The sequence below is a fragment of the Lactuca sativa genome, chromosome 7 (genome assembly GCF_002870075.4).
Source record: "Lactuca sativa cultivar Salinas chromosome 7, Lsat_Salinas_v11, whole genome shotgun sequence".
Classification (NCBI taxonomy): domain Eukaryota; kingdom Viridiplantae; phylum Streptophyta; class Magnoliopsida; order Asterales; family Asteraceae; genus Lactuca; species Lactuca sativa.
In genome coordinates this window covers 30,118,543-30,144,428 of record NC_056629.2, presented here as the reverse complement: position 1 = coordinate 30,144,428, position 25,886 = coordinate 30,118,543, and the positions used below count along the sequence as shown (strand labels likewise).

At 33.2% G+C, this 25,886-nt stretch overlaps 3 protein-coding genes and 1 pseudogene across 3 annotated transcripts; 3 read left to right on the top strand and 1 right to left on the bottom strand.

The window, feature by feature from the left end:
* The first annotated feature begins 1,292 nt into the window (after positions 1-1,292).
* LOC111884670 (uncharacterized) lies at positions 1,293-2,682 on the top strand. Its single transcript, XM_023880971.3, has 3 exons — positions 1,293-1,462; positions 1,987-2,139; positions 2,223-2,682. Exons 1-3 carry the CDS (start codon positions 1,451-1,453, stop codon positions 2,460-2,462), a joined length of 405 nt encoding a protein of 134 aa, XP_023736739.1. The 5' UTR covers positions 1,293-1,450; the 3' UTR covers positions 2,463-2,682.
* A 1,209-nt stretch (positions 2,683-3,891) lies between these two features.
* LOC111884666 (uncharacterized protein At4g28440) lies at positions 3,892-4,926 on the bottom strand. The gene is made up of 2 exons (XM_023880966.3): positions 4,555-4,926; positions 3,892-4,178 (listed from the first exon to the last, which is right to left on the bottom strand). Exons 1-2 carry the CDS (start codon positions 4,838-4,840, stop codon positions 3,991-3,993), a joined length of 474 nt encoding a protein of 157 aa, XP_023736734.1. The 5' UTR covers positions 4,841-4,926; the 3' UTR covers positions 3,892-3,990.
* A 792-nt stretch (positions 4,927-5,718) lies between these two features.
* On the top strand, positions 5,719-6,850 carry LOC128127098 (uncharacterized). Its single transcript, XM_052765451.1, has 2 exons — positions 5,719-6,476; positions 6,751-6,850. The coding sequence occupies exons 1-2, from the start codon at positions 5,746-5,748 to the stop codon at positions 6,785-6,787; spliced, it is 768 nt and encodes a 255-aa protein (XP_052621411.1). The 5' UTR covers positions 5,719-5,745; the 3' UTR covers positions 6,788-6,850.
* Positions 6,851-12,705: 5,855 nt separating this feature from the next.
* LOC111884680 (pentatricopeptide repeat-containing protein At5g04780, mitochondrial-like) lies at positions 12,706-15,801 on the top strand (annotated as a pseudogene).
* Positions 15,802-25,886: the final 10,085 nt, after the last annotated feature.

Sequence of the window (25,886 nt, the reverse complement as noted above, 5' to 3'; positions counted from 1 at the left end):
ATCTAACATGCATGATTGGGAAAGAACAAGATCCCATTTTTATGAACCACCATGCTCAAAATGAAAGGAAACTCTTCTCATTAGGCCTGGAGTTGCTCAAACTCACAAGATCTAAGGCTATGGGACCAATAATGAAAAAATCTCACTATATAGCTAGATCTAAAGAAATATGCATCAATGTTGGAGCTTTATACCTCTAGAAGATATTAATACATGGAACAAACTTCATTGAAGATGATGTTCTTCATCATCTTACTGCTCTCCATCTCTAGTACTTTCAATCTCTAGATAATTTTAATTTTTATAGTTAATATTTTAAACAGTAAAATTCCTCAAAATGACGATGTGTTTTTTCCCTGTTAAAACTAGATTTTTTTTATAAAAGTAGTGTATTTTAAATAAATATTTGCCAAAATGGTATGGTTTTTAAAATATTTTATATTTATGTTAAATTTTGTACCAAATCAAAATTTATAGGTAAAATAAAAAAAAGAAGGAAAATTGAATTATCATGGTACTTACCTTTTCATTTTGTTTATATTTGGATAATTTTTTTTGTAAACATTTAGGTAAGGAACTTGTTGGAAATGTTCACATATAACTATTATACAACCGATTATAATGGTTATATGTAAACTTTTCTAACAAGTTCGTTACATAAATATATATAAAATAAAGATTAAATAAAAACAGTTACTTATATATGAAAAAACAAAAAAAATTAATTATACTGATAAGTCATATTTTCAAAAAAGACGGATGAGCTAATTTCAATCTATTTAATTAAGTGACATATATCAACCTTTTACATAAACGGGTTTGATTGAGTGGAGAATTTTATTTAACCAAATTGGTTAATCCGAAAATGCACCCTAATAGGCTAATATATAGCACACATGATATTGTTCTTTAGTGTATATAACTTTTTTTAGTATTTTATAACTTCAATTATTTTTAACATGGCACATTAAACTAATAAATTTATATCAATGCATCATAAAAATTCGTGGTAACATATATTAAATTGCTCATGTTTTGCATGACATCCTTTAATATTCATTGATGAATTCTCTCTACCAATTTGTCTCTCACAGTGTCACTTTCTTTCTCTTCGTCCCACCACCACCACCACACACACACACACATATATATATATATATATATATATATATATATATATATATATATATATATATATATATATATATATATATATATATATATATATATATATATATATATATATATATATATATATATATATAGGGCCTACGAAAACAGCCACTTGTCAAACTTGTTTTTAATTGCAGAAATTTTGGGTAGACGACTCCTTCTTAGTCATCACTCGTGTTCTTCACATGTCAGATTCACTTCCAGAAGAATAATTACAAGCTTTACTTCATCTTCATTAACCTTCTTCACGTTCTTTAATCTCTTCGAGCATTCCTTAATGATTATCCAGGTAACCCATCTTGTAATTCATCAATTCTACTCCCTAATGTATTAACTATCAGTCTTGATTATGATAGGAAACTAATAAGTTTGTCGTTCAATTTTGTGGTTTGTTTCTTATGGTTTGTGATCAATTATGAGTTTTTTTTTTTCTTCCACTAGTTTATAGGATTGTAGATTCATTTCACTTACTCATATGAACACTTTCTGTGTGTGCGTGTGGTATTGAGGGAAAAACGGAACGCCAATCTTAGTTTCTTTTCTTGATGATCTTGATTTTGAAACAAGTGATTGGAGTAATTTATCTGTTAATTATGTGAATTAAATCAGTAGATTGAAGTCTTTTTAGGAGCCAAGATTCATGAACGATTTTCTCCGGTTGTTACGAATTTAACTGTATACACATTGAACTTACACTGTTTGAGATTCAAATAAAACAACACACAAACTGTACTAAAGTTATGAATAGTTCATAAAATTTGTTCCCAAAACGATGAAGATCTTAAAGAAATTTTGGAAGCCTTTCATTTGTAGGGTCATGAGGTGCCAAATGGATGGCCTTTTGGGCTTGGAAGTATGAACATGAGACTTAGTGTTGAAGGTGTTGTGGACGCAAGAGAACCAAACACTTTTCATGGTCCATGTTCAAGTTTTTCTTCATTTTCATCATCCAACTTAGACACGGAGGTATTCACATTTTGTTACTTGTATTCTTCGATTCAGTTCTTATAATGTGGTAAACTGTATATGAGTGTTTCTGCCTTTTGCAGTCAACGGTGTCGTTCTTTCAAGACAACAGTGTGTCTCTAGGTCGATTAATAGGAATCAAACCACGAGACAATAGAACCTTATACTTTACAAGAGCATCGTGCATACCACCACAACAAAGATCCCAAAGCTCCAAGGTATCGTCTAATGATCATCAAATTGAAAATTCTCATGGGGTTTGTGTTCCCAATTTGTTGAACATTTTAGTGAAGATGAGTAGAAGTAAAAGCCACTCAAGATAGTGAATGAAGAGGTTGTGTTTCTTCATCGTTGGTCAATATATTTGATCATATAAGGTTTTGGATTCAAAATGTGTGAAAATGTAGTTCAACCCATGGTTGTATCCTTTGTATAGATGATAAGATGCAAATAAATCAAATGATGATGAAATACGCAAAATTAATGATGAAATTTGTGACAAATATGTTCGCTTTTTGTTGAAATATAATTTTAAAGTGTGTATGTAGTTTTTGTCAATAAATATATTACAAGATCAAATAGTTTAATACATGGTTTGTTTAAAGTAGTTAAACATGGAAAATATCTATAGGCAATTGTTATCATAGTGTTTTAATATATAAATAATTTATTTATTATATTATACAATATGTACGGAATGAAAATCATGGATCCCTTGTTGTTCCCCTCTACTACCATTATATATACCTACTCCAAAAAAAATGTCTTGTTAAGGTAGGGAGCACATTAAATGTTTAATTGAACTACTAGGCCCTCAAAACACGATCCATGTTTTTTTTCTTGGACAACGAGAATAAACATCATATACAAACGAACTTTGTTGACCTAGAAAAAAAAATTGATAAAACTAAGATGCGATTTGTTTTTTCGAAGCAAAAACGTCTGAAGTCTGCAGACCATCTCTGCAACCCTCTATAGCAGAAAAGGGGACCAAACGGCTGTAACATGTAATAAAAAATTTGTTTTTTAACCTCTACAGACTGTTGCATTAAATTAAAGTAAAGCGTGAAGAGGTTTGAAGCAAAGGATCAAGTGTTGCGCCACGCAACACACACGCAACAGTGTTTAAGTCAGAAGTCTTCTTAAAAACAAACAGCTGCGAAAATGTCAAGTGCTACGCGTTTACTATACGGCGCAGCAATAAGCGGTTATAAGAGGTTTTTTAGAAAAAACAAACAGCACCTAAGAGACAGTCGACTGGAAGTTGGTAGCTGGAAGTTGCAATCTCAAAACTGGAAGCTGTAATTTATATTTGTTTAGAAATATTTGACAAAAATAGTCGGTATGCTTTTTGAAAAGTGCAAAATGACATAAAATAATAATCATTTTATTTAAAGAAATGTCATCTTCATCTTCATTATTCAATATAGCCCTAGAAAGTTTGTCTTAACCATTTCATCTTCATTATTCAATATAGCCCTAGAAAGTTTGTCTTAACCATCTAGTCATTTGTAACAAGGCTAGGCAAAAGGACCTCAACATTTGGACTAGAAAAGTGCAAGAATCACAAACACATGATCTTTAATAAGTTGCTATTAACACTCAAATCTTACACTTTTTTTTTGCTTTCACATTCAATAAACTACTACAAACAAGCATAATTTCTTGGAATCAACCAATGTAATCATTTCAAAAGATAAACCACTTAAAATGACATTAGGGTAAAATTCTAATACGTGTTATACGAGGATATCAACACGAAAAGGTTAAACCAAACCTTTTGTAGTTGTATATCAAAAAACCCACAAGTCACAAGAACAATCATACCACATACCATTAATTAAATTCAATTCATTCTTCAACATTCACCAACTCATACTCGATCAGAGACAAGTTGTTATCCTCTTTCACAGTGAAACTTGCAGGTTCTGTAACTTCAATGCGTCCCCATTTATCCACAGCAAGTCTCATGGAGCCTTTGAACATGTCAATCTTTGCATTACGTATTATTACAGTTGTTTCAGGCTTCATCAAATCAACTGCAATGAACATATAATTGTTTAGAATATGCAAACATTTCATAGCTATATTACTTTGCTTTCCCAAATAAGTAATTCAATTGTTGCATTGATTCAAGAGTATATCATTAGCTTGAAGAACAGCAAAAAGAAATTAATTTGTATTCAATATCATTATTTATGCCACAAAAAAATTGCAAGACGAGGTACGAAAAGTTAATTGAAAGCTCAAATGCAAGCCTCGGGTACAATCGGTTAGATTGAACACTGTAATTACAGATACAGATCGATAAAAGTCATGTACTTGTAGATCGAAGAAAGTATCATATAAAAGGCGTTAAAGAGATAGATATAGAGAGAGGGAGAGATAGATAGATATAGAGAGAGAGAGAGAGACCTTGATCGTTACGAGCAGTGAAAAGAACGGTGCCGGTTTCATCGCCGATAAGGCACTCGGAGATGCGAGTATGAGCAGCTCCGGGGCGACTAGTGTACGACGACGTATAGCGTGATTTCTTGTCTAAGACGGTGGTGGCAGACAAGACTTTGACGGCGAGTGTGTGGCCGTTGGTTCCAGGTTTTAGATCACCGACCTTCACAAAAACAGGCTTCCTCTTCGTTACTACTCGAGCTACCTGTTCTGGTTGTTTAATATCAATTTCTGTCTCCGCCGCTGTCGACATCGCAACCGTGGAATCGAAGTTCAGTCGGTCAGTTGACTAGTTACTCCCCACCAATCGATAAACCCTAACCCTAATAGACAACGGGGATTCGACTGCATTTTGGGGATTTCGGGTTTGGGATAGTTTCCATTTAAGTACTCCAAGTTTTAAAATGTGACCAGTTGAACCTTCTACTTTTTTTATTAAATTTTATTCATAAATAAGTTTTAATCTTGCGGGATAAATTGTGGAGAAAATGACAAAAATAGTCATTTATACTAATGGGATTATAAAAATAGCCAAAAAAAAATCAAAATTACAAAATTAGCCCACAATTTCGCAGATGGAGATGCCCCATCTGCGAAATCAGCATCTCATCTGTGAATGTACAAGCACCTAAAGCACAGTTGTGCTTTAGGTGCTTGTACATTCGCAGGTGCTTTTAATTTTTTTTTTAATTTTTTTTCTGTATATATAGGGGTAAAATCGCAGATGGAATAGGTCCATCTGCGATTTACTCTCATTCTATCTGCGAAATTGTGGTTTTTTTTTGTATTTTTTTTTAGTTTGACTATGAAATGAATTGGTTTGACTACGAAATCATGTTGCTATATAAAAAGTTTTGTAGAAAAATATCATTTTGGTTGTTATTTGTTTAGGAACTTTCTCTACAATTTGCTCAAAAAATGATTGAATATTTGGCTTGTCTTGTAACCGGTGGGAGATGGCAAGTTAATGGAACTAATCTGGAATACATATGTCCACAAGGAGGTATTTCTAAACTTGCTTTGATATTTTCTGAGTATATTAATTATAGTAATTTTGTATCTTTGGTAAGAAACAAAATTGGTTTGTTAGACAAATATAGAATTAGTCTTCGTTTCCACCATCCTGAATTAAATTATTATATAGCTATAGTTGAAGACATGGATGTTAGAATGTTGATAAATGTAATCAAATGTAGTGGAGGAAGGGCTGTGAAAGTGTTTGTGGTGGTTGATGAAGTTGAGGAGGTTAATGGGGGTGGTGAAATTGGAAACCAGCTTGTTGGTAATTTATGCAGTTATAAAGGGAGCAACAATCCGATAGGTACTTTCAATACTCCTAGTGTACCTCAGTTTCACAGTGTTGCTGAAAATGTTAATGTTATTTATTCACCTGTTCACTATGTGGATCCTGAGAATTACAAGCATGTTGGTGATGATGATGTTGGTACTTATCTTGATGATGTGGGTGGTCGTTGTGATGATGTTGCCGAACAAGAAGTTAAAGTTATAAGTAGGCGTGTGGTAGATAAAACTAAAAAGAAAAAAAATTCAAGTCAAAAAAATGAAAAAAATCATGTTTGCGGGCATTATGTTGATGTTGGTGATGTATGTTTAGATATAACCGAGCTACAAAGCAATTCCGATAGAGATGAGTTGGGTGATGAAGTTAAAGCTAAGTTTCCCGATAACCTTTTTCACGGTATGCCCCCTGTACCAGCATGGCCAGTTGATATTAATGAAGATATCCCAACACAGATGGTAGACATGAATCTTCAAAAGATTCAATGTGAGAGTATATTTAAGAACAAAGAACTTTTAAAGCGGTGTATTGGTAAAAAATGTCTTCGAGAAGGTTTCCAGACGAGGACAAGTAGATCCACCAAATCAAGGTATGAAGCTGTGTGTGTTTCGAAAAATTGTTCTTGGTTACTAAGAGCAAAAGCAATTAAAGATTCTGATGGACTTTTCCAAGTGAATAAATATGTTGATGTACACACATGTTATTCAACATTATTGCAACCTAATCATCGACAAGCAAACAAATATGTTTTGGGTGAATATGTTGCTGATGTTTTGGCTGAAGACTATAGTAGAGTTTATCGGGGAAAAGAAATTGTTAATGATATGAATGCTCAATTGAATATCAATATTTCATACCATCAGGCATGGCGTGCGAAGCAATATGCATTGTTGTCGTTAAGGGGTACGAAAGAGGATTCTTTTACCAAACTTCCGGCGTATTGTCACAACTTGGCCAAACATAATCCGGGTAATGTCACACATATTAAAACAGATGCTGATGATCGCTTTGAGTTTTTGTACGTCGCACTCGGTTGCTCGGTTAGTATTATCATATTATATTAATTTTTTAATATTTATTTTGGTGTATTTGAATAGATATACAATGTATTGTAGGTACGCGCTTTTGTCAATTTTTGTAAGCCGACCCTAGTAGTAGATGGAGCTCACCTAAAGGGCGAGTTCAAAGGTACCATGTTACTTGCAGTTACTAAGGACAGACAAAACCAAATATTATCGGTTGCATATGGTATATGCAAAAAGAGTGTACCGATTCTTGGACATGGTTTTTTCAAAAACTACATGATTGCATAGGAAATATGCAGGAGCTTACAATTATATATGATAGGTCTCCATCTATAGCAACATCCGTTGCCAACATTTTTCCTCACGCTCATCATGGAATATGTGGTGTCCATTTGTATTTCGACATAGTATCTAGATTCGGCAAGAGTAAGACGGTTAAAGGAATTTTTTGGGAGGCGTGTACGGCGTACACAGTTGATGCTTTTGATGCTGCCATGGATGTTATGAAAAAGACAAAAGAACCAGTATGGGAGTACTTAAAAAGTATAAATCTAGAAACCTGGTCAAGGGCACATTTTAAAGGGAACCGATACAATCTTATGTCGTCCAACAGTGCGGAGTCTATAAATGCATTATCTAGACACGCACGTAAGGTGCCAATACTTATGTTGATCGATTTTTTTCGTGCTACAATGCAACAATGGTGGTTTCAAAGACGTAATTTTGCAGGTATTAAGTAAATTTGTAATATTAATGTTTTATTAGTTTTGATGTTATTGATCTTAACTTCTTCATTTTGGCTGTTTTTTTAGCGGAAGCAACAACAATACTTACCCCTTGGGCGGATGAAGTTGTAAAAGAAAACATGAAAACTTTTACCAAATGGGATGTTCGCATGATCTCAAATACGAAATGCGAGGTCAAAAAGGGGGCACAAAATGTGATTGTTGATTTTCAACATATGACATGTACATGTAGGCATTGACAACTTGATGGGATACCTTGTGGTCATGTCATAAGATGTTTAACAGTGAACAATTACCAAGACCGCTCGAGGTTTGCATTAAATGCTTACCTTACCGAAACACTGAGGAAAACATATGAGGAATCAATAAACCCTCTGCCAAAGCCATCCGAATGGGAGATCCCTTATGATTTGATGATTGTTAAGCCACCTATAATGGATAAACGTCAGCCAGGCAGGCCAAGAAATACAGACCACTTTCCATCCCAAGGCGAGGGTCCAATTATAAAAGAGTGTTCTACATGTAGTCAACTAGGACACAAGAGAAATAATTGTACTGGAAGGGCGTCCGGTAGCAGAGCATGTCACATAATTTCTATTGCAGAAATGGCATATAATATTGGTGGTTCAGCGGGTTGCTCACAAACCTATAACGCTGATTTTGATATAAAACAACCTTGAAATTAAGAGTAATGATGAGTTGTTTACTTATTATGTATTGTAATATTTTTATTAACTCTTACAAGACATTGCTATGCTTTCATATTTTAGTTAAGTTTGTTGATTATAACAATGAATGAAGCCTTTATATTATAAAATATAGTTTGCAGATTTTTTTAACAGTTACAACATGTTATTTAAAAAAATAACAAACGATCCTTTTGCAACCTAATTTGTTTCATGATAATATTACAACAACTTTGTAACTAATTTTTAAACTCAGGGAACTGCAATGGGTACTTCTCTTTCTCCATTGTTATATAGTCATCCCTAATTCTCATTTTGTCTTCGAAACGATCATTTTTTACCATAATGTGTATCAACTGCTCATCCTTCTCAGCAAGCCGTTTTTCAGTCGTTTTGATTGCCTTCTTACTCTTTTTTATCCAATCTTTATGCTCTTTGATTTTGTTTTGATTGAGGTCAATCCATTCTTGAGCTTGTTTGCATTCCGATTCAATATCATTAGCAAGTTGAGTGAGAAGTCGGGATGACTCTTTGTCCTCTTCTTGTTGTGCTTCAGCCTTCTTTAATTCTTCAAAATTTTCATGTGACATATATGGCCCAGCTGAAGAGGGTGTAAAAAAAGGGTCTACCGAATCACAATAGTAACAATGTACTTCGTTGCATGAGCAAATTTCGAATTTGTGTGAGGAACTCATAATAAAGTCGATATTGTATTAAACTGGAGCTATAAGTGGTATTTATACATACTAGACAGTAATGAGAAGTCCAACTTTGAAATGACTAGACAGTAGTGACAAGTCACTGTAGTAACCTGCACATCGTAGTGGGACCCTTAAGTGACAAGAGATAAATGACAGTTTGACATGATAAAACACTGCATAAAGCTGAAAATCGTAGTCCAAATATAACCATTTCGTAGTCAAAGTATTAATTTATAGTCTATTTATTTATATAAATAGATGTTTAAGATCTAAAAACCAAACACCCAAATCACCTAAACGAAACGAACTCCCATTATTAGAAATGTCGTCGAATGCAGCAAGTTCTTCGAATGAAGTACCTGGTTCCAATTCTGAAAGGCCATGGACGACAAACGAGGTGTTAGTTCTAACACGATGCTGGCTAAGTGTTAAGGATGGTGTATCGTTACTTGCCCCCCCGCATTGCCTAAGTGGTGATGAATGGACTCGCATAACATCTTCGTTTAACCATGAGATGGGAGAAGGACAAAAAAGAGAAAAATCAGATGTTGTTACTAAGTGGATGGATGTAAAGGAAGAAGTGACATGGTTCAATCGAGCATGTAATTATGCGAAAAGTAACAATGTTCGTTATCGTAACGAAGAAGAGTTCTTGGAAGTTGTTACAGATTTTTACATCTGTGAGCATGACGGCAGAGACTTCGAATACGAGGAAGTTTGGAAGGTTGTTAAAGATAAACAGTATTTCATGTAGACCACTCTAATTTCTGTTAAGAATAACCCATGGACTTGTGTTTTACGTTAATGCTTTGTTCGTATTATGTCGTTGTTTTTCATGTAATTGTTGTAATGTTTTTAATGGTTCATGGAATCCTTGTTACTAATGTATTCTAATGTATTGTGAAAACTAATACAATGGGCATTTATTTATTCAAATTAATCATACGAGTTGCTCACATAATAAACTAAAATAAATTTTAAACAAACGAAATACATACGAAATATATAAAAATAACCTAGTACATGAAAATAACCTAGTACTCACATAATAAACTAAAATAGATTTTAAACAAACGAAATACATACGAAATACATGAAAATAACCTAGTAAATGAAAATAACCTAGTACTCACATAATAAACTAAAGTAGATTTTAAACAAACGAAATATATTTCAAAATATTCCAAGGGGCTTCAAACTGGAATTCCAACTCGTTACTTAATGACTTGTATTCCTCCTTAACAATTTTGCAAGTTATACGACAACTTTATACAAATTTTCAACTTATACGACAAACACAAACAATTTCTAACAATATATATACGACAAATTTTCAACTTATACAAATGTTATACTTATACGACAAATATATATACAAACGACTATTTTGCACATACTATAATTTAACTATTTTTCACTTTATATAAACAATTATACGATAAGAATATACAAGTTTTCAGGTTATACAACAACTAAACAAACAACAAAAATAACAAATTGTAAACATTATCTACGCAGTCTCTACTTGTACATTCAAACAAACACTAACAAAATAACATTTAAACTTCAAGTATACTAAAGAAATATTAAAACTATCAAACACAACAAAATTACCCTTTTTTAACACTAAATAATACAATAAATGATAAAATAAAAAAAAGTTTAAACATTAAAAGAGTTAAAATCTAACCATATTTGCGGGATTGTTGACATAATCCTCCATTTTCTTCAAAAACTAGCCAAAATTCCGAGAGAAGCCCAAAGATAGAGAGAGTTTTTGTGTAGAGAAGGGTGAAAATGGAGAAAAAAAAACCGTTTATATAGTGAAAGAGAAGGGGATTTCGCAGATAGACATCAATTTCGCAGATGGGACATCTCATCTGCAAATGTACAAGCACCTAAAGCACAGCTATGCTTTAGGTGCTTGTACATTCGCAGATGAGATGTTGATTTCGCAGATGGGGCATCTCCATCTGCGAAATGGCTGGCTAATTTTGTAATTTCGATTTTTTTTTCGCTATTTTTGTAATGCAATTAGTGTAAATGGCTATTTTTGTCATTTTCTCTAAATTGTGATCTCGATACTAATGACTTTTAATACTTTCATAAAAGTAACTCGCAAAAGGGGAAAAAAATTCTAGAAAATCATTAGAAAATATTATTACTTATGAGTATATTCAAAAACTTAAATAATAAAAAATATATATGAACTTATACATAAATAATAAAGTGTGGAGTCTTATTTAAAAATAACAACTGTATTTTTAGCTTGATACAGTTTTGTGAAAGCAACTTATTTTTCACGAACCAACTTTATTATGGCCAATCAGTTATATAATTAGCCTGCAAATGAATTCACTAATTACTCACGAGCTTTATTAGTTTTGTATATATAATGGATCCTTGGAGATGGACGGAAAAAAAAAAAACATACAATATATATTGTCGAAACTTTCATAAACAATATCTATAGAATAAAAAATATTGAAAATATATACAAAGATGGTGATCTAGCATATATCATGAATTATATCCTAGTAAGTTTACAAAAGATCTTCGATTTTAAATATTTTAAATTTCTTGTTTTGTTGAATCAGTAATGATATTGTATTTATTTAGTTATAGAGAAGGGAAACAACAACTTAAAAAGACCCCATCTTGTGGCCAATTCATAGTTATTTTAGTGAATAACTTGTTAAAAATTCATGTTGTTGTTGGAGAAGGAAAACAAACAGCTTATGAGGATTAATGTGCATACATTTGTAATGTGTACACGCATGTACAAAAAAGCTTGTACGGTTGATGGTAGAGAATCTGACGAGTCTAAAACAGAGAACAATATTATTCATTATCTAAGTGGGACCGATAAAAATGAAAAAGTAAAAAAGAAAAAATATTAGCTTTTCTTACTCAATAATTCCACTCAACAATGTTTGAATGAGAGCTGAAAGCTTTGATTGCTTAAACAATCTATAACAAATCTTCCCACCACCTTCCTATTTATAAGTAACAAAAACCTTAAAATTCAATAGCTTTTACAGTTTTACTCCACTTTAAACGTTTAATATGATTCATATGGACAATTTATTATATGAAATGATTTAATGGGTTAAACCATAAAATGAATATTATATAATTTCTTAATTTAAAATTAACGTAAATGGTTATTATTCAATATTTTATTTGATCTACATGAAATGATTTAGAGGTTTGAGCAAACCTGAAAGCCTGGAAAAGTACATTTTCTTTTAAAGTGTTTGAGTTGGGCCTAAAGGAGGTCTGAACAAACCTGGAAACCTGGAAAAGTAAATTGTCTTTTAAAAGGTTTGAATTGGGCCCTAAACATAGGTTTTTGATATTCTTTTGTGTTTTCGCCCATCAAACAAATACTTACAAAAAAGTAATTAAAGTTAGAGACGAGAATGTAATTTCACTTCAAATAGCAATATTGATTATTGCAACTCTAATCTTAAGATATACTATTTGATTTTACCAAATTATAGACAGGTGTGCAACATTCTATCAACTCTTGTATTTAAAATGAATTTTTTGAAGGCATCCTAAATAACTAAAGGGACTGATTCAAACTTTATTAAAAGCTAAAGGGTATATATAAAAATTGGTGTGTATTCCCTAGGATACAAATATACGATATAAAACATGTGCTGTGTGTGTATCAGTGTATGGGATCCGACCCATGTATCTTCGGCGATTATTTTCCCTCCACAATCTCCTTCAACGACAAATTCAACTCTACAAATCCATTTTCTTCTTCGCTAGGTGCATACAATCTCTGACAATAATCACTGAAAATCCACAGACTACAGCTAACCTTAAACGTCGCCCACGATGTTGAATGGACACCTAACTCGATTTCCTACTCTAAACTCTTATCTCAATGCTGTCAAACCAAGTCGCTCTATCCTGGGCTACAGATCCATACCCACCTCATCAAAGTCAGATTGGAGAATAGTCCAAAACACAGGAATCATCTGGTTAATTTATATTCAAAGTGTCTAGCTTTTGACTCTGCACGCAAGTTGCTCGATGAAAGTCCTGAACCAGATTTGGTTGCTTGGTCCACTTTGATATCAGGGTATGCCAAAAATGGTCTCGGTAAAGAGGCGCTTTTGGCTTTTATAGAGATGCACTCGTTGGGTATTAGATGTAAGGAGTTCACATTCCCTAGTTTCCTCAAAGCTTGCTCCATGAAGAAGGATATTATTGGAGGGAAACAGATACATGGAATCGTTATACTGACTGGTTTCCAAAATGATGTTTTTGTTGCCAATACATTGGTTGATTTATATGCAAAATGTGGTGAGTTTTTTTTATTCAAGGAGGCTTTTTTATCAGATTCCAGACAGAAACCGAAACGTAGTTTCTTGGAATGCAATGTTTTCTTGTTATAAACAGGGTGATTTCTTTAAAGAAGCAATTGATTTATTTCAAGATATGTTTGGTAATGGATTGATCCCAGATGAGTTTAGTTTATCAACTATAATCAATGCATGCACAGGTTTACAAGATATAATCCAAAGGGCAAAAATTCATGGGTATTTAATCAAACATGGGTACACTTCTGATCCCTTTTCGTGTAATGCACTTGTTGATATGTACTCAAAAGTTGGAGACCTTGAAGATGCTAAAACAGTCTTTGACCACATTCCTAACCCTGATATAGTCTCATGGAATGCAATCATTGCTGAATGTGTTCTTCATGAATACTATAATTTATGTTTGGAGTTATTTTTTATGATGAAAAGGTCAGGAATCACACCGAATAAGTTTACTTATTCGAGTGTTCTTAAAGCTTGTTCTGGATTAGGTCTCCAATATTTGGGCCAACAGGTCCATTCCTTTCTTACAAAATCAGAAATAGAATTGGATCTTCATCTTTGTTGTGGGCTTATTGATATATATTCAAAATGTGGTGAAATGGATGATGCTCAAAGGGTATATGATATGATGCCAAAAAAAGAGTTGATTGCATTAAACGCTTTGTTATCTGGACACTGTGAAAACGGAAATGACATTGAAGCTATGACCCTTTTTGCTAAACACATGGACGAAATCGGATTTGATGAAACCACTTTAATTAAAATCCTAAAATCTTCAGCTAATTTGCAAGATGTTTATGTTAGTGAACAAATTCATGGATTTTCTTTAAAATCTGGATTCCAATCGGACCCTTTTGTCATAAACAACCTCATTGTTTCTTATTCAAAATGTGGTCATGTGGAAATGGCAAAAATGTTATTTGACGAATTGGATACCGCTGACTTGGCGACTTTTACATCTTTGATAAATGGGTATGCTCAATTGGGACAAGGGGAAGAAGCTATAAAACTATATTTAAAAATGCAAGATTTGGAGCTTAAGCCTGATTCTTACATTTGTAGCTCTCTTCTAAAGGCTTCGACTATTTTATCTGCTTATGAACAAGGTAAACAAATCCACGTTCATACGTTAAAATCCGGTTTTTTATCCGATGTTTTTACTGCGAATTCTCTTGTCGACATGTATGCTAGATGTGGAAGTATAGAGGATGCTAGTCGTGCTTTCTTCGAAGTTCCCGAAAAGGGTATCGTCTCATGGTCCGCTATGATTGGTGGACTTGCCCAACATGGATACGGGAAAGAAGCACTTTCGCTTTTTGACAAAATGTTAAAAGACGGAATTGCCCCCAACAACGTGACTCTAGCTAGCGTCCTATCGGCTTGTAACCACGCAGGGTTGGTAACCCAAGCGAAAACATACTTCGAAACAATGGAGGGCGTTTTCGGAATTAAGCCAACGCAAGAACATTACGCGTGCATGATTGATATTCTTGGGCGTTCGGGAAAGTTAGATGAGGCGATGGATTTGTTAAGTCGGATGCCATTTGAGGCTAATGCTTCGGTTTGGGGGCGGTTCTTGGTGCTGCAAGAACTCATAAAAACGTTGACCTTGGTCAACGGGCTGCCCGAGAGCTTCTTGTTCTTGAACCGGAAAAATCGGGCACCCGTTCTCTTCTTGCGAATATATACGCATCGGTTGGTTTATGGGAAGAGGTTGCGGATACAAGGAGGTTGATGAAAGATAGTAAGGTCAAGAAAGAGCCCGGGATGAGTTGGATTGAAGTTAAAGATAGGGTATACACATTCATAGTAGGGGATAAAAGTCATTTTATGAGTGAAGAAATATTTAAAAAACTTGGGGAGTTGATGGATTTGATTCGTGAAGAAGGGTATGTTCCGGTTTTGGAAAACGATCTTCATAATGTTACAAGAAGTGAAAAGGAGGTGCTTTTGTTGTACCATAGTGAGAAACTTGCGATTGCTTTTGGGCTCATTGCTACTCCTCCAAGAGCTCCGATTAGGGTTAAAAAGAATCTTTGGGTTTGTATAGATTGTCACACTTTTTTGAAATTTGTCAGTAAGATTGTCACTAGAAAGATTATTGTTAGAGACATCAACAGGTTTCACCATTTTCGAGACGAATCTTGTTCTTGTGGAGATTATTGGTGAGGGTACGAGTCTTAACAACGTCGTCTAGTAGTTTTAATTTTAATGTAGATGCCTGATTTACATATTACTTGATACACTTGTGGCCATCAAGGGTTGCCACAGGACTTGTGAAACTAGGGTTGGTTTTCGTTGAAAGGGAAGGTAATGATAAAATTGGGCTAAATACAAGAAATAACAGTTTAGTTTAATTTATCAGTTTATTATAACAATTTAATTCAATTTTTTATATATTTATAACAATGTATTTTCCAAGGTTGTCAAGATCGTTATCTTACTTAAGATCATTTTACGTTTTGCAAGATCGTGATCGTAAAACCGGACGGGTTCAAAAGATTCTACTAAAATGAACTCATATTCATATTTGCTCGCAAGACGTCGATAATGGAATCAACTTTAACTTCTTAAGCATAAACCATAATTATTTTTGCTACGAACCATAAAATTTAAGAAGAAAACAACTTAATTAGAAAAAAAAATCATTTTGATCATATACAACTAAAGATATATTGATGAAATGATGATGCTTTTACAAGACTTTTTGCAACTTGTGATGCTTGATTTTACATTGGATAGACAAATTTTTTACACTTGGCTATATAACAAACTAATGAGGTGAGATCGGGATCGTAGTGTTTGACTTGTAGGATCTTAAAAACGTAAGAAATTAATATCAAATCAGGATTTTAACAACCTTGGTATTTTCCATTTTCTTCTTAGTGAGACATTGTACTTCAATTGTTTTATTCCAATGTATTTTTTAAAATTTACTTTACAATATTATATATTGTCCAATGCTAAACTAAGCGTAAAACGAGCTAAGCTTTTGGCAAACCCTAAGTTGTATTTCAGACCGAAAGAAAGCAATATCATCTTGTTAATCTTATTACTTTGTCATTTCAATAACAAATGAGTTTATTCATTTTGTTAATCCTTCCTCTTTTTCTTGGCTACAAACTAAAATCAAGAGCCAGACATTACATTTACTAACATAACCTAAATACTATACTATAGTTACCGGATACAAACACCAATACTTCACCTTTGTGTATCCCATACATTTCTATGCATTCTATGCATTGGATCATGCTTGGGAAATGTTTACATATGTATTGTATGTACAAGAATCCATTCCCAAGTTACTTTAACTATATCTTTGTTTATCTAATAATTGCTCACTATATCAATATATTTTGTGCCTTTTATCAAATATAACAACCTACTTTACAAATTTTCATATATATGCTAAGTACCATACTTTTTGCATCGTTTTACTTATAATAAATATTATAACATATCCGAATGCAATTACTACAATAGTATAACACATAGGACATGTTTGGCGCTGTTTGTCATACCTTGTCCCATTTGGCCTTATTTTTCAAGATTCTTGTTTGCTTCTAAGCTCTACATGAACTATTTTTCTTGTTACGTCATTTCTTTTGTATTGGTTACGTGTTTAGATCAAGAATTAGCTTATTTGGTTAAGCATTATCCATTTTACATAGCCCTAAACATGGGAACTTGATAAATATTTTTTTCTATACTTGGTAAAACTTCCTCATAAGATTCGTGCAATATTTTTCCATAAATTTTAACATTCATAACTTTCTCATATGAGCTAGTATTTAGCTAAAGGATTTTTGCTAAGTATACTTTGTTGGTTTTGTTACATCTATGAACCTAGAAGATATTGCTTTGCTACAGCTATTGGACATTAAAACCATCAAAAACTTGCAATATACCATTTTTAAAATGGCATAACCCCTTCATTTTAACACCAAATGGCATGTTTGTTTTTTAAGTTGCTTTCCATGCTGTCTCATCTGCATATTGGAACTTTTATATCATAATTATTATGGTAAATGATACAAAAAACACTCTTTTTACACAGAAAAATAGACAAAATTGAACAAAATTTGATAAATGATGTTCGATTGGAACAAAAAAAACATAGTGTCAAAATTGAAATAAAAAATTAAATTTAGTGTCAAAATCGAAAAAAAAAAATGAGAACTTAGTGTTTTTTGTGGAAAAAAAATCAATTTTGACACGTCAGCATATCATATCAGCATTCCACGTCATCAAAACGGACACGTCATCATGCCACGTCAGCATGTAACATGGCTAACCGGTCAAGTGGTCAGAACTGTAACAAATTGGAAAACACAATGTCAAAATTGACAAAAAAAAACACACGGTGTCAAAATCGAATTTCTGTGTAAAAAGAGTGTTTTTTTGTGCCATTTACCCTAATTATTATGTATTTATGTTTGATTTCCATGGTCCCAAATTAGGACACTTGTCATCTTGTGAAACCTTTATGTTTCACTAATTTTCTTATATGTTCATCAGGGTGATCACTACATATATTCCATACTTGTAGTTTAACATTAATAACTATCCATATGACATAATCTAGCATTCTAATTACATTAAAATTAAGCATGCAACAAATACTCGTTTCCATTCTTATACTTTAAATATATTGTTCCATTTTGTCATCTATTTCATGCATTTTAAGAACCTTGAGATTTCATTATGTATCATAAATTTAAGTATGTATGTCAATCTCTTAACACCCTGAAATTGCGAATTTTAGGATGTTACACCTTACATATGGTTACATGAAAGAAGGTCCTAGGCACAATTGTCTATAAAAGCACGTCGAATGTGTTCCATGTGTGCCACTTCAAATGGTGGCGGTGGTGGATGCCAAGGGAATTGATGTGTTTGTGAAAACAAATATTTTAATAAGATTAAGTTGTGAATCGTCATTAAAATGAGAGAAATCTAAAGAAAACTATGATCTTTTAAAATAACAATTCAAAACCCCAATTAAGAGACAAAATCTTGATTCTTGAATGCACACTCTCCACATCATAGGGTTCTTACAGATTTTATGCCAACTTGTGCAAACTTTATGGGCATTCTCAAGTATGTCAAAAGCACCAATTCTGTGTAGAATATTAGCAATTACATCATATGGGACCTCCACCCAATTCCTCTCTTATGTTTCTTGTAGTGGCGGAGGCTCTTAGGGGCAAAGAGGGGCCATTCCCCCCCTAGTTTTTAGGTTTCTAATACCTATACATTGTTGATGTTGTCTTTTATTTATTTAGGCTATTTGCTGTCATATTTATCTTTACTAGTTTATCTAGGTTTCCTTGTTCTTTAGTATATAAACTCTTGTTTTGCCTCCGGTTAATTTAATGAGAATACAAAAGCTTTTATCCCTTGTTAAATTTATCATGGTATCATAGTAGGGTTGGGAGATCTAACCAAACTCAATGATCGGATGTGGAGAGAAAGGCAACACTTCAAGTGAGAAACCGGTGATGAATATCTCATCACCATACTTCCTCACCACAGCAGACCATCTTGGCCAGAATTTCGTTGGTGAAAGCATATTTTGCGATGGAAACTATAGCGATTGGCAATGTGAGATGAAGAATGCGCTCCTTGGCAAGAAAAAGATGAGCTTCATTGATGGAAGGCAACCCATGCCTAAAGAAGATTCTGCAGATCTGATGAAGTGGAAGAGATGCAACACCATGGTAAGAGGATAGTTGATTAGCGCAATGGAGAAGGAAATCAAAGCCAATGTTAAATATGCCATCACTGCCCACGACATATGGATAGATCTTGCAGAGAGATTTGGTAAAGAAATCGCCCCACGGGCATATAAACTCAGAAGAAAGGTTACTACAATACGTCAAGATGATTTGACTGATTCTGCCTACTACATGAAGCTTAGAGGTATATAGGATGAAGTTCAATCAATAAGTTCCATACCCAGGTGCACATGCAATGAAGGCTCGTGTGATGTAACAAAAGATTTTGTCGAGATACGTAATAAGGAGAGATTTGATGGTTTCTTGATGGATTTGAAGGATGAATGCAATGTTGTTAAAAATCAAATATTGAGCACATATCCTTTATCTAGCCTAGGAGCTACATATCACTTGGTCAGTCAAGATAAACAACAAATACTAGTTAGGCTATCTCATCCTTCTAGGAACAACACAATCGCTTTCCAAGTTTTAGGAAAACGTACCCAATATGAAGACTTCTGGAAAAGCAAACTCCCAAGCATCAAATAGTAAGAAGAAAACAAATGATTTTTGGTGCACTCACTGTCAAAAGTCTCAAAAGTCTAGACACATGGTGGAGGGTTGTTTTGAACTCACCGGCTACTCGGAATGGTGGAATCCAAAGGGAACCAAGACACAAAACAAGGTCAAATCTACATCACGAGCCGCTGCAACCACTGCTGATGAAACACAAACCACAAGCATAACGAAAGAAGATTACAACAAGTTAATCAAGCTCTTACGAGCCACTCAAGTCAAGGATAATGCTCGTGCCACTGCCAACATGATTGGTAAGACATCTAGTTTTGTTGAACCTTGGATTATTGACTCTGGTGCTAGCGATCATGTCACTCACCATGGGGGTTGGTTAAATGACATGAAAAAGGTCTTGATTGCACCTCTGTAACAATTCCAAATGGAAATTCTTTGGTTATTAAGAAAATCGCAAATATTCATTTATCCGATAAACTTAAACTAAGAGAAGTATTAGGTGTTCTTGGATTTAAATGTAATCTACTATCTATGAGAACAATCACTCGAGACTTGAATTGTTTTTTAACCTTCTTCCCGGATAAATGCTATGTACAGGACTTAGCCTCGAAGAACGTGATTGGGATGGGTAAAGAGAAAAATTGTCTATACTATTTAGAGCCAATTTAAGGAAAAGAACTAGCAATAGCAGTGTGGAGTAAACATGAAGTATGGCAGAAGATGCTAGGACATGCTTCTGATGCAGCCATCAATAAAATACAACAAATAAGGAATATAGGACAATCTGGAAATCAATTTTGTGATTCTTGTATTCGTGAAAAACAATGTAGATTACCTTTTCCCATTAGCTTTGCAAAGACTACTAGTTGCTTTGATTTAATTCATGTTGACATTTGGGGTCATTATCATCATGCTTCTCTTAGTGGTTCATATTACTTCTTGTCTATTATTGATGATTATAGTCGTTGTGTGTGGATGTATCTCATGAAAGCAAAGTCTGAAGCTTCGTACTACTTGAATATGTTTTACAACATGGTTGTAACTGAATTTGAAAAACGGGTAAAAAGGATTCGAACAGACAATGGGTCTCAATTTCAATCAAAATTCATGCTCGAGTTCTATAAAAATCCTGGAATCCTTCTTGAAAGCTCATGCCCATACACACCTCAACAAAATGGGATTGTTGAAAGAAAGCATCGACACTTATTAGAGATAGCTAGAGCTCTCCGATTTCAAGCTTCTCTTCCTATTGAATTTTAGGGAGAATATGTGCAAACTGCAACCTACATCATAAACAAGTTGCCCACACTTGTTCTTGAAAACAAGACACCTCACGAAATTCTATTGGGAAAGAAACCAACGTATGACCATTTTCGGATGTTTAGCTGCTTGGCATAACTGGTAAATCAGACAAGTTTAGTGAAAGAGGGAGCACTTGTATCTTTCTTGGATATCCTATGGGATAAAAAGAGTACAAGCTATACGATGTAAAACCTCTCAAAATTCATATCACTTGTGATGTGACTTTTGTTGAGAATTTTTTTCCTTTTAAAGATAACTACAAAGGTTACAAGAATATTGATAACAATACCTTTGCTGAAAGTGTAAATGATGCTGAGAATTTCATCAAAAACTACAACTTCGAAACTGTTGTTGTGCCTCCTGATGAGTTCACTATTGAAAACATTACTGGGGTTGATGAAAGCGAAACTAGAGAAGAAAATGAGGGTCCAACTAATGTAGGAGAAAACCAAGCGAGCGAAGCCACTAACAACTCATCTAATGAGTCTGATGCGCCAAATCATGATCCCAACACAAGTTTTCCCACCGAAACTTCTCGATAGATTACTCGTGTTCGAACAAAATCAAAGCATCTTGATGGATTTTCTACCAACTTACCTCCTTCCATTGACCCCGCTGCCACTGCTTCTAACCAGGGTACGTCTAAGCCTCATCCCATATCTCAGTATGTCACTTATGATAAATTCTCTAAATCACGTCATGATTTCCTGGCTGCTATCACTTCGACTAATGAACCCAAAACCTTTTCACAAGCCTCTAAAGATCCAAATTGGCAAGAAGCAATGAGAAAATAAATTGAAGCTTTAGAGTCTAATGGCACTTAGATTCTAACCTCTCTTCTTTTGGGAAAGAAAACTATCGAATCAAATCGGGTTTATAAAATCAAGTTCAAACCAAATGGAGAAGTGGAAAGGTATAAAGCTCTTCTTGTCGCAAAAGGGTACACACGAATTGAAGGTGTCGATTTTCATGAAACTTTTGCTCCAGTTGCAATACTTGTTACAGTTTGAAGTGCTCTTGTTGTTGGCTTGTTGCTATTGCTGCTAAGAAACATTGGGAGGTACATCAACTCGATGTAAATAATGCCTTCTTACATGGTGATTTACATGAAGAAGCGTACATGAAAGTTCCTCAAGGGTTTCTCAAAACAAAAGAAGTTCGTGTTTGTAAGCTCCAAAAAGTCAATTTATAGGTTGAATCAAGCTTCTAGGAATTGGTACCAGAAGTTCACTAAGCTCTTCTCAATGATCATTTTCAACAATCAAAAGCCGATTATTCTATGTTTGTTTTCAAAACCCAAACAACACACGCTGCCTTAATTTACGTTGATGATGTTCTTCTTATGGGAGATGACCCTTGTAAAATCAAAGAAGTTAAAGATAATCTTCAAAGACAATTTAACATTAAAGACTTGGGCCCACTCAAATATTTTTTGGGAATCGAAGTACATAGATCTTCCAAAGGATTCGTTATCAGCCAAAGAAAGTACACTCTTGATATTCTTGAGGATTGTCATATTCAAGATCGTCCCTAGTGTTTTTCCTGTGGAACAAAATCTAAAACTGGAAAAGGAAGATGCTAGTCTAGAAATTAATGCTTCAAAGTATCGATGTCTTGTTAGTAGGCTTCTCTACCTTACTGTGACTCGTCCTGGCATATCCTTTAGTGTCAATCAGTTAAGTCAATTCTTCAGCAAACCACGACAATCACATATGGATGCTGCTTTTAAAGTTCTTTGTTATTTGAAGACTACTCCAGGTCAAGGCTTGTTTTTGCGTACTAAAGGTAATTTGGACTTAAAGGCTTATAGTGATGCAAGTTGGTTGAGTTGTCAGTCGACACGAAGGTCTTGCACAAGTTATTTCATAACCGTTGGTGGTTTTCCTATTTCTTGGATGACGAAAAAGCAAAGTGTTGTTGCTAGATCTTCAGGCTCAGAATATCAAGCTATGGCAAGTACAGTTTGTGAGGTTTTGTGGCTTCGGTGGTTACTTTTTGATCTTGGTGTTGCTCATAAGGAAGCTACTCCGATAATGTGTGATAATGAAGCCACCCGTCATATTGCAGCCAATCTAGTTTATCATGAACGCACAAAACATGTCGAAATGGACTGTTACTTTGTTTGTAAGCAAGTGGCTAGTGGAGAAATTCAAACTTTTGGTATTCTATCAGAAATCAGTCTGTAGACATTTTCACGAACATTTTCACTATAGCTCTTGGTGTAGATCTTTTTTAGTATCTTCGTGACAAGTTAGGTGTTCGTAACCTTTACCGTTCAACTTGAGAGGGTGTGTTGACGTTATCTTTTATTTATTTAGGATATTTGATGTCAGAGCTAGGTTCAAATGTTTTTAACAACTATTGTGTGCATGAATGCACCAATAAGAATTTAGGAAAAAATAAATAATTAAATAAATCAGTTAAGGGAATTATAGTAATCTTTGCTAGTTAATTATGGAAGATAATTAATATTCCTGATTTCACTCAAGAATCAAAGATAAATTTAGAGCATTAGCCCTAAATCGTACTCAATATCGTTTCTAATTCACCGCTTCTTCTTCTTCTTCTTCTTCTTCTTCTACAATCGATTGCCAGCTCCACTGTCTCTTCTCATGATTCAAGCTAATCGATTACCCTCATCGATTACCCTCTTGATTGTTACCGCTGTGTGATTAGTCGTCGTTTTCAAATTTAACGGAAGGAAACCCTAACTCTCCCTGCTTTGCGCTTTTTCGATTCACTAGCCAGGTAATTATTTTATAGTTTCTAGGGTTGTAATTTCCTTCGTCATCTATAATTATAAGATATATTTTTTAATTAATTTATTGCCTTCTCATTCACTATTGTCGTCCATTGGAGAATTAATCCAAAACAATAAAGGATCGACTAATATTTGTTTAAATGGCGTCGAACCATTTTTGAGTGAAGGTTTATTTCCATTCTTAAAAGTTTGTGGCCTCATTGTAGATTATTTCTTCACTGTATGCTTAATATCTATATACATGTGGCTATATCTACGATATGCATCTTTTTTCCTTCTTGTGAACACATATTTATTACATTAAATTAATCCTTTAATAAAGCATTGATTTGATCCTTAATCAACTTTAACTTTGTTTTTACATATACTGTGAGTAATTAAACCCTATAACTTTTGATGTTTTGTTTCTTTGGTTTTTTACAATTAACATATTTGTGATCGATATTGTGTGTTTGATTGTTTTGATTCATTCGTCTTTAGTATAGAATAATTTGAATTTATTCTTAATTAACTACTTTTTGTTGTTGTAGACGATTTCATTTTCACTGATTAAGTTAAATTTTTTTATTCCATGTGAGTTAATTAAAGGGGTATGTGTGTAAGTGTGTTCACAATTTCTAAGGCTACAGAATTGTGAATTGATTTTTAGCATAATTTTTTGTTTTTCTTAGCATCTTCTTCAATTTACTGTTTATATATCTTCATTAAATTTTTTTTATTTAATGGATTATGAAACTAATTTTGATTATAACAAGTTTCTCACAGAATGTTATCATCATATAGTAAGATTTGAAGGTAATTATTCTTATAGAATGAGCTATTCCGACAGAATATACTGAAAAGTTATACTAATTTAAAGTTGATTATGTTATTTTTCACTTTGATATTTTTCCAATAGAATGCATACGGTAACTGAATCTTGAATTCAAATTCTATCGGAATGAAATCAAGAATTCCAATTCTGTTGGAATGAAATATGTATATTTATTATAGTTTTTATTCTCTTAGAAACCGAACACAGGAGGTATACTCTCCCGTGTAACCCATTCACTTTGCAAACTTTATTAATTAAAATGAACCATCGTTTATGAACTTTTCATCCAATTGCTTTTTTATTTTGATTTTGAATCACGAATTCCAATTCTGTTGGAATAGAATATGGATTAATTGTTTTATTCTATTTAATGCACTAAAATTTTTAATATTTTGAAAGTTGATTATGTTTTCCTTGTGAATTTAGGTTTTGAAGATGTTGCCATTAATGTGGAAAATGAAGAAAACATGGAGAACGATATTTGTATTCTAACAGAATGTATTCTGTCAGAATTTATAAATTGTTTCTTAGCAATAATATTCTTTCGGAATATTATTATTAGTCATAATTTTTTTAGAATGATTGTAATAATTGTTTATAGTCTTTTTCTTTACCGATGAATGTAAATAGTGATTCTTAAAGAATAAAATATGTATTCTTTAGAAAATGTTATTCTTGATAATATCTTGTATAATTCTTTAAGCATGTTTAATATAAAAAGTATATTAAATGAAACAATATTCTGCAAGAATAAAACCGTAATATGTTTATTAGTTTATTGTTGACTTTTTTGTCATTCTAACAGAATAAAATCGGTTATTATTAAAAGTAATATTAAAATTTGAATTAGAATTAATTTAAAAAATTCTTATTAAAAGTAATATTAAAATTTGAATTAGAATTAATTTAAAAAATTCTGATTTTTTAAAAATAAGGGAATTAATGATCCCTTAAAATCCGAAAATTTCGTTTTTTAAAATAGGTTAATTGACCAAAATACCCTTTTGCTGAAATTTGTATGATTATAGGATACATGCTACCCTATTGTAATATTATAGACTATCATATAATGATTGTTGATTCTATTCATCCGGTGGTCAAGATCTGTGCATTCTGGCACACAATAGTTACTAGAAACAATATAACCTAACCCTCTGATGTCATATTTATCTTTCCTAGTTTATCTAGGTTTCCTTGTTCTTTAGTATATAAACTTTTGTTGTGCCTACGATTACTTCAATGAGAATACAAAAGCTTTTATCCCTTGTTAAATTTATCATACATATGGTTATTTAGTAATAAATTATCGATAAAATGACTAATTGCCCCTCCGGTCTTAAGGTTAGTAGCATGCTGGAACTTAGTTACAAAAC

Excerpts from the sequence above, each read along its gene's own strand:
- LOC111884670 (XM_023880971.3), top strand. Across the intron at positions 2,140-2,222 it reads CATCCAACTTAGACACGGAG|TCAACGGTGTCGTTCTTTCA; the intron begins GTATTCACATTT and ends TGCCTTTTGCAG.
- LOC111884666 (XM_023880966.3), bottom strand. The coding sequence starts at position 4,840 with ATGTCGACAGCGGCGGAGACAGAAATTGATATTAAACAACCAGAACAG. Across the intron at positions 4,179-4,554 it reads CACTGCTCGTAACGATCAAG|TTGATTTGATGAAGCCTGAA; the intron begins GTCTCTCTCTCT and ends TGTTCATTGCAG.
- LOC128127098 (XM_052765451.1), top strand. The coding sequence starts at position 5,746 with ATGGATGTTAGAATGTTGATAAATGTAATCAAATGTAGTGGAGGAAGG. Across the intron at positions 6,477-6,750 it reads AGTAGATCCACCAAATCAAG|GCATGGCGTGCGAAGCAATA; the intron begins GTATGAAGCTGT and ends TCATACCATCAG.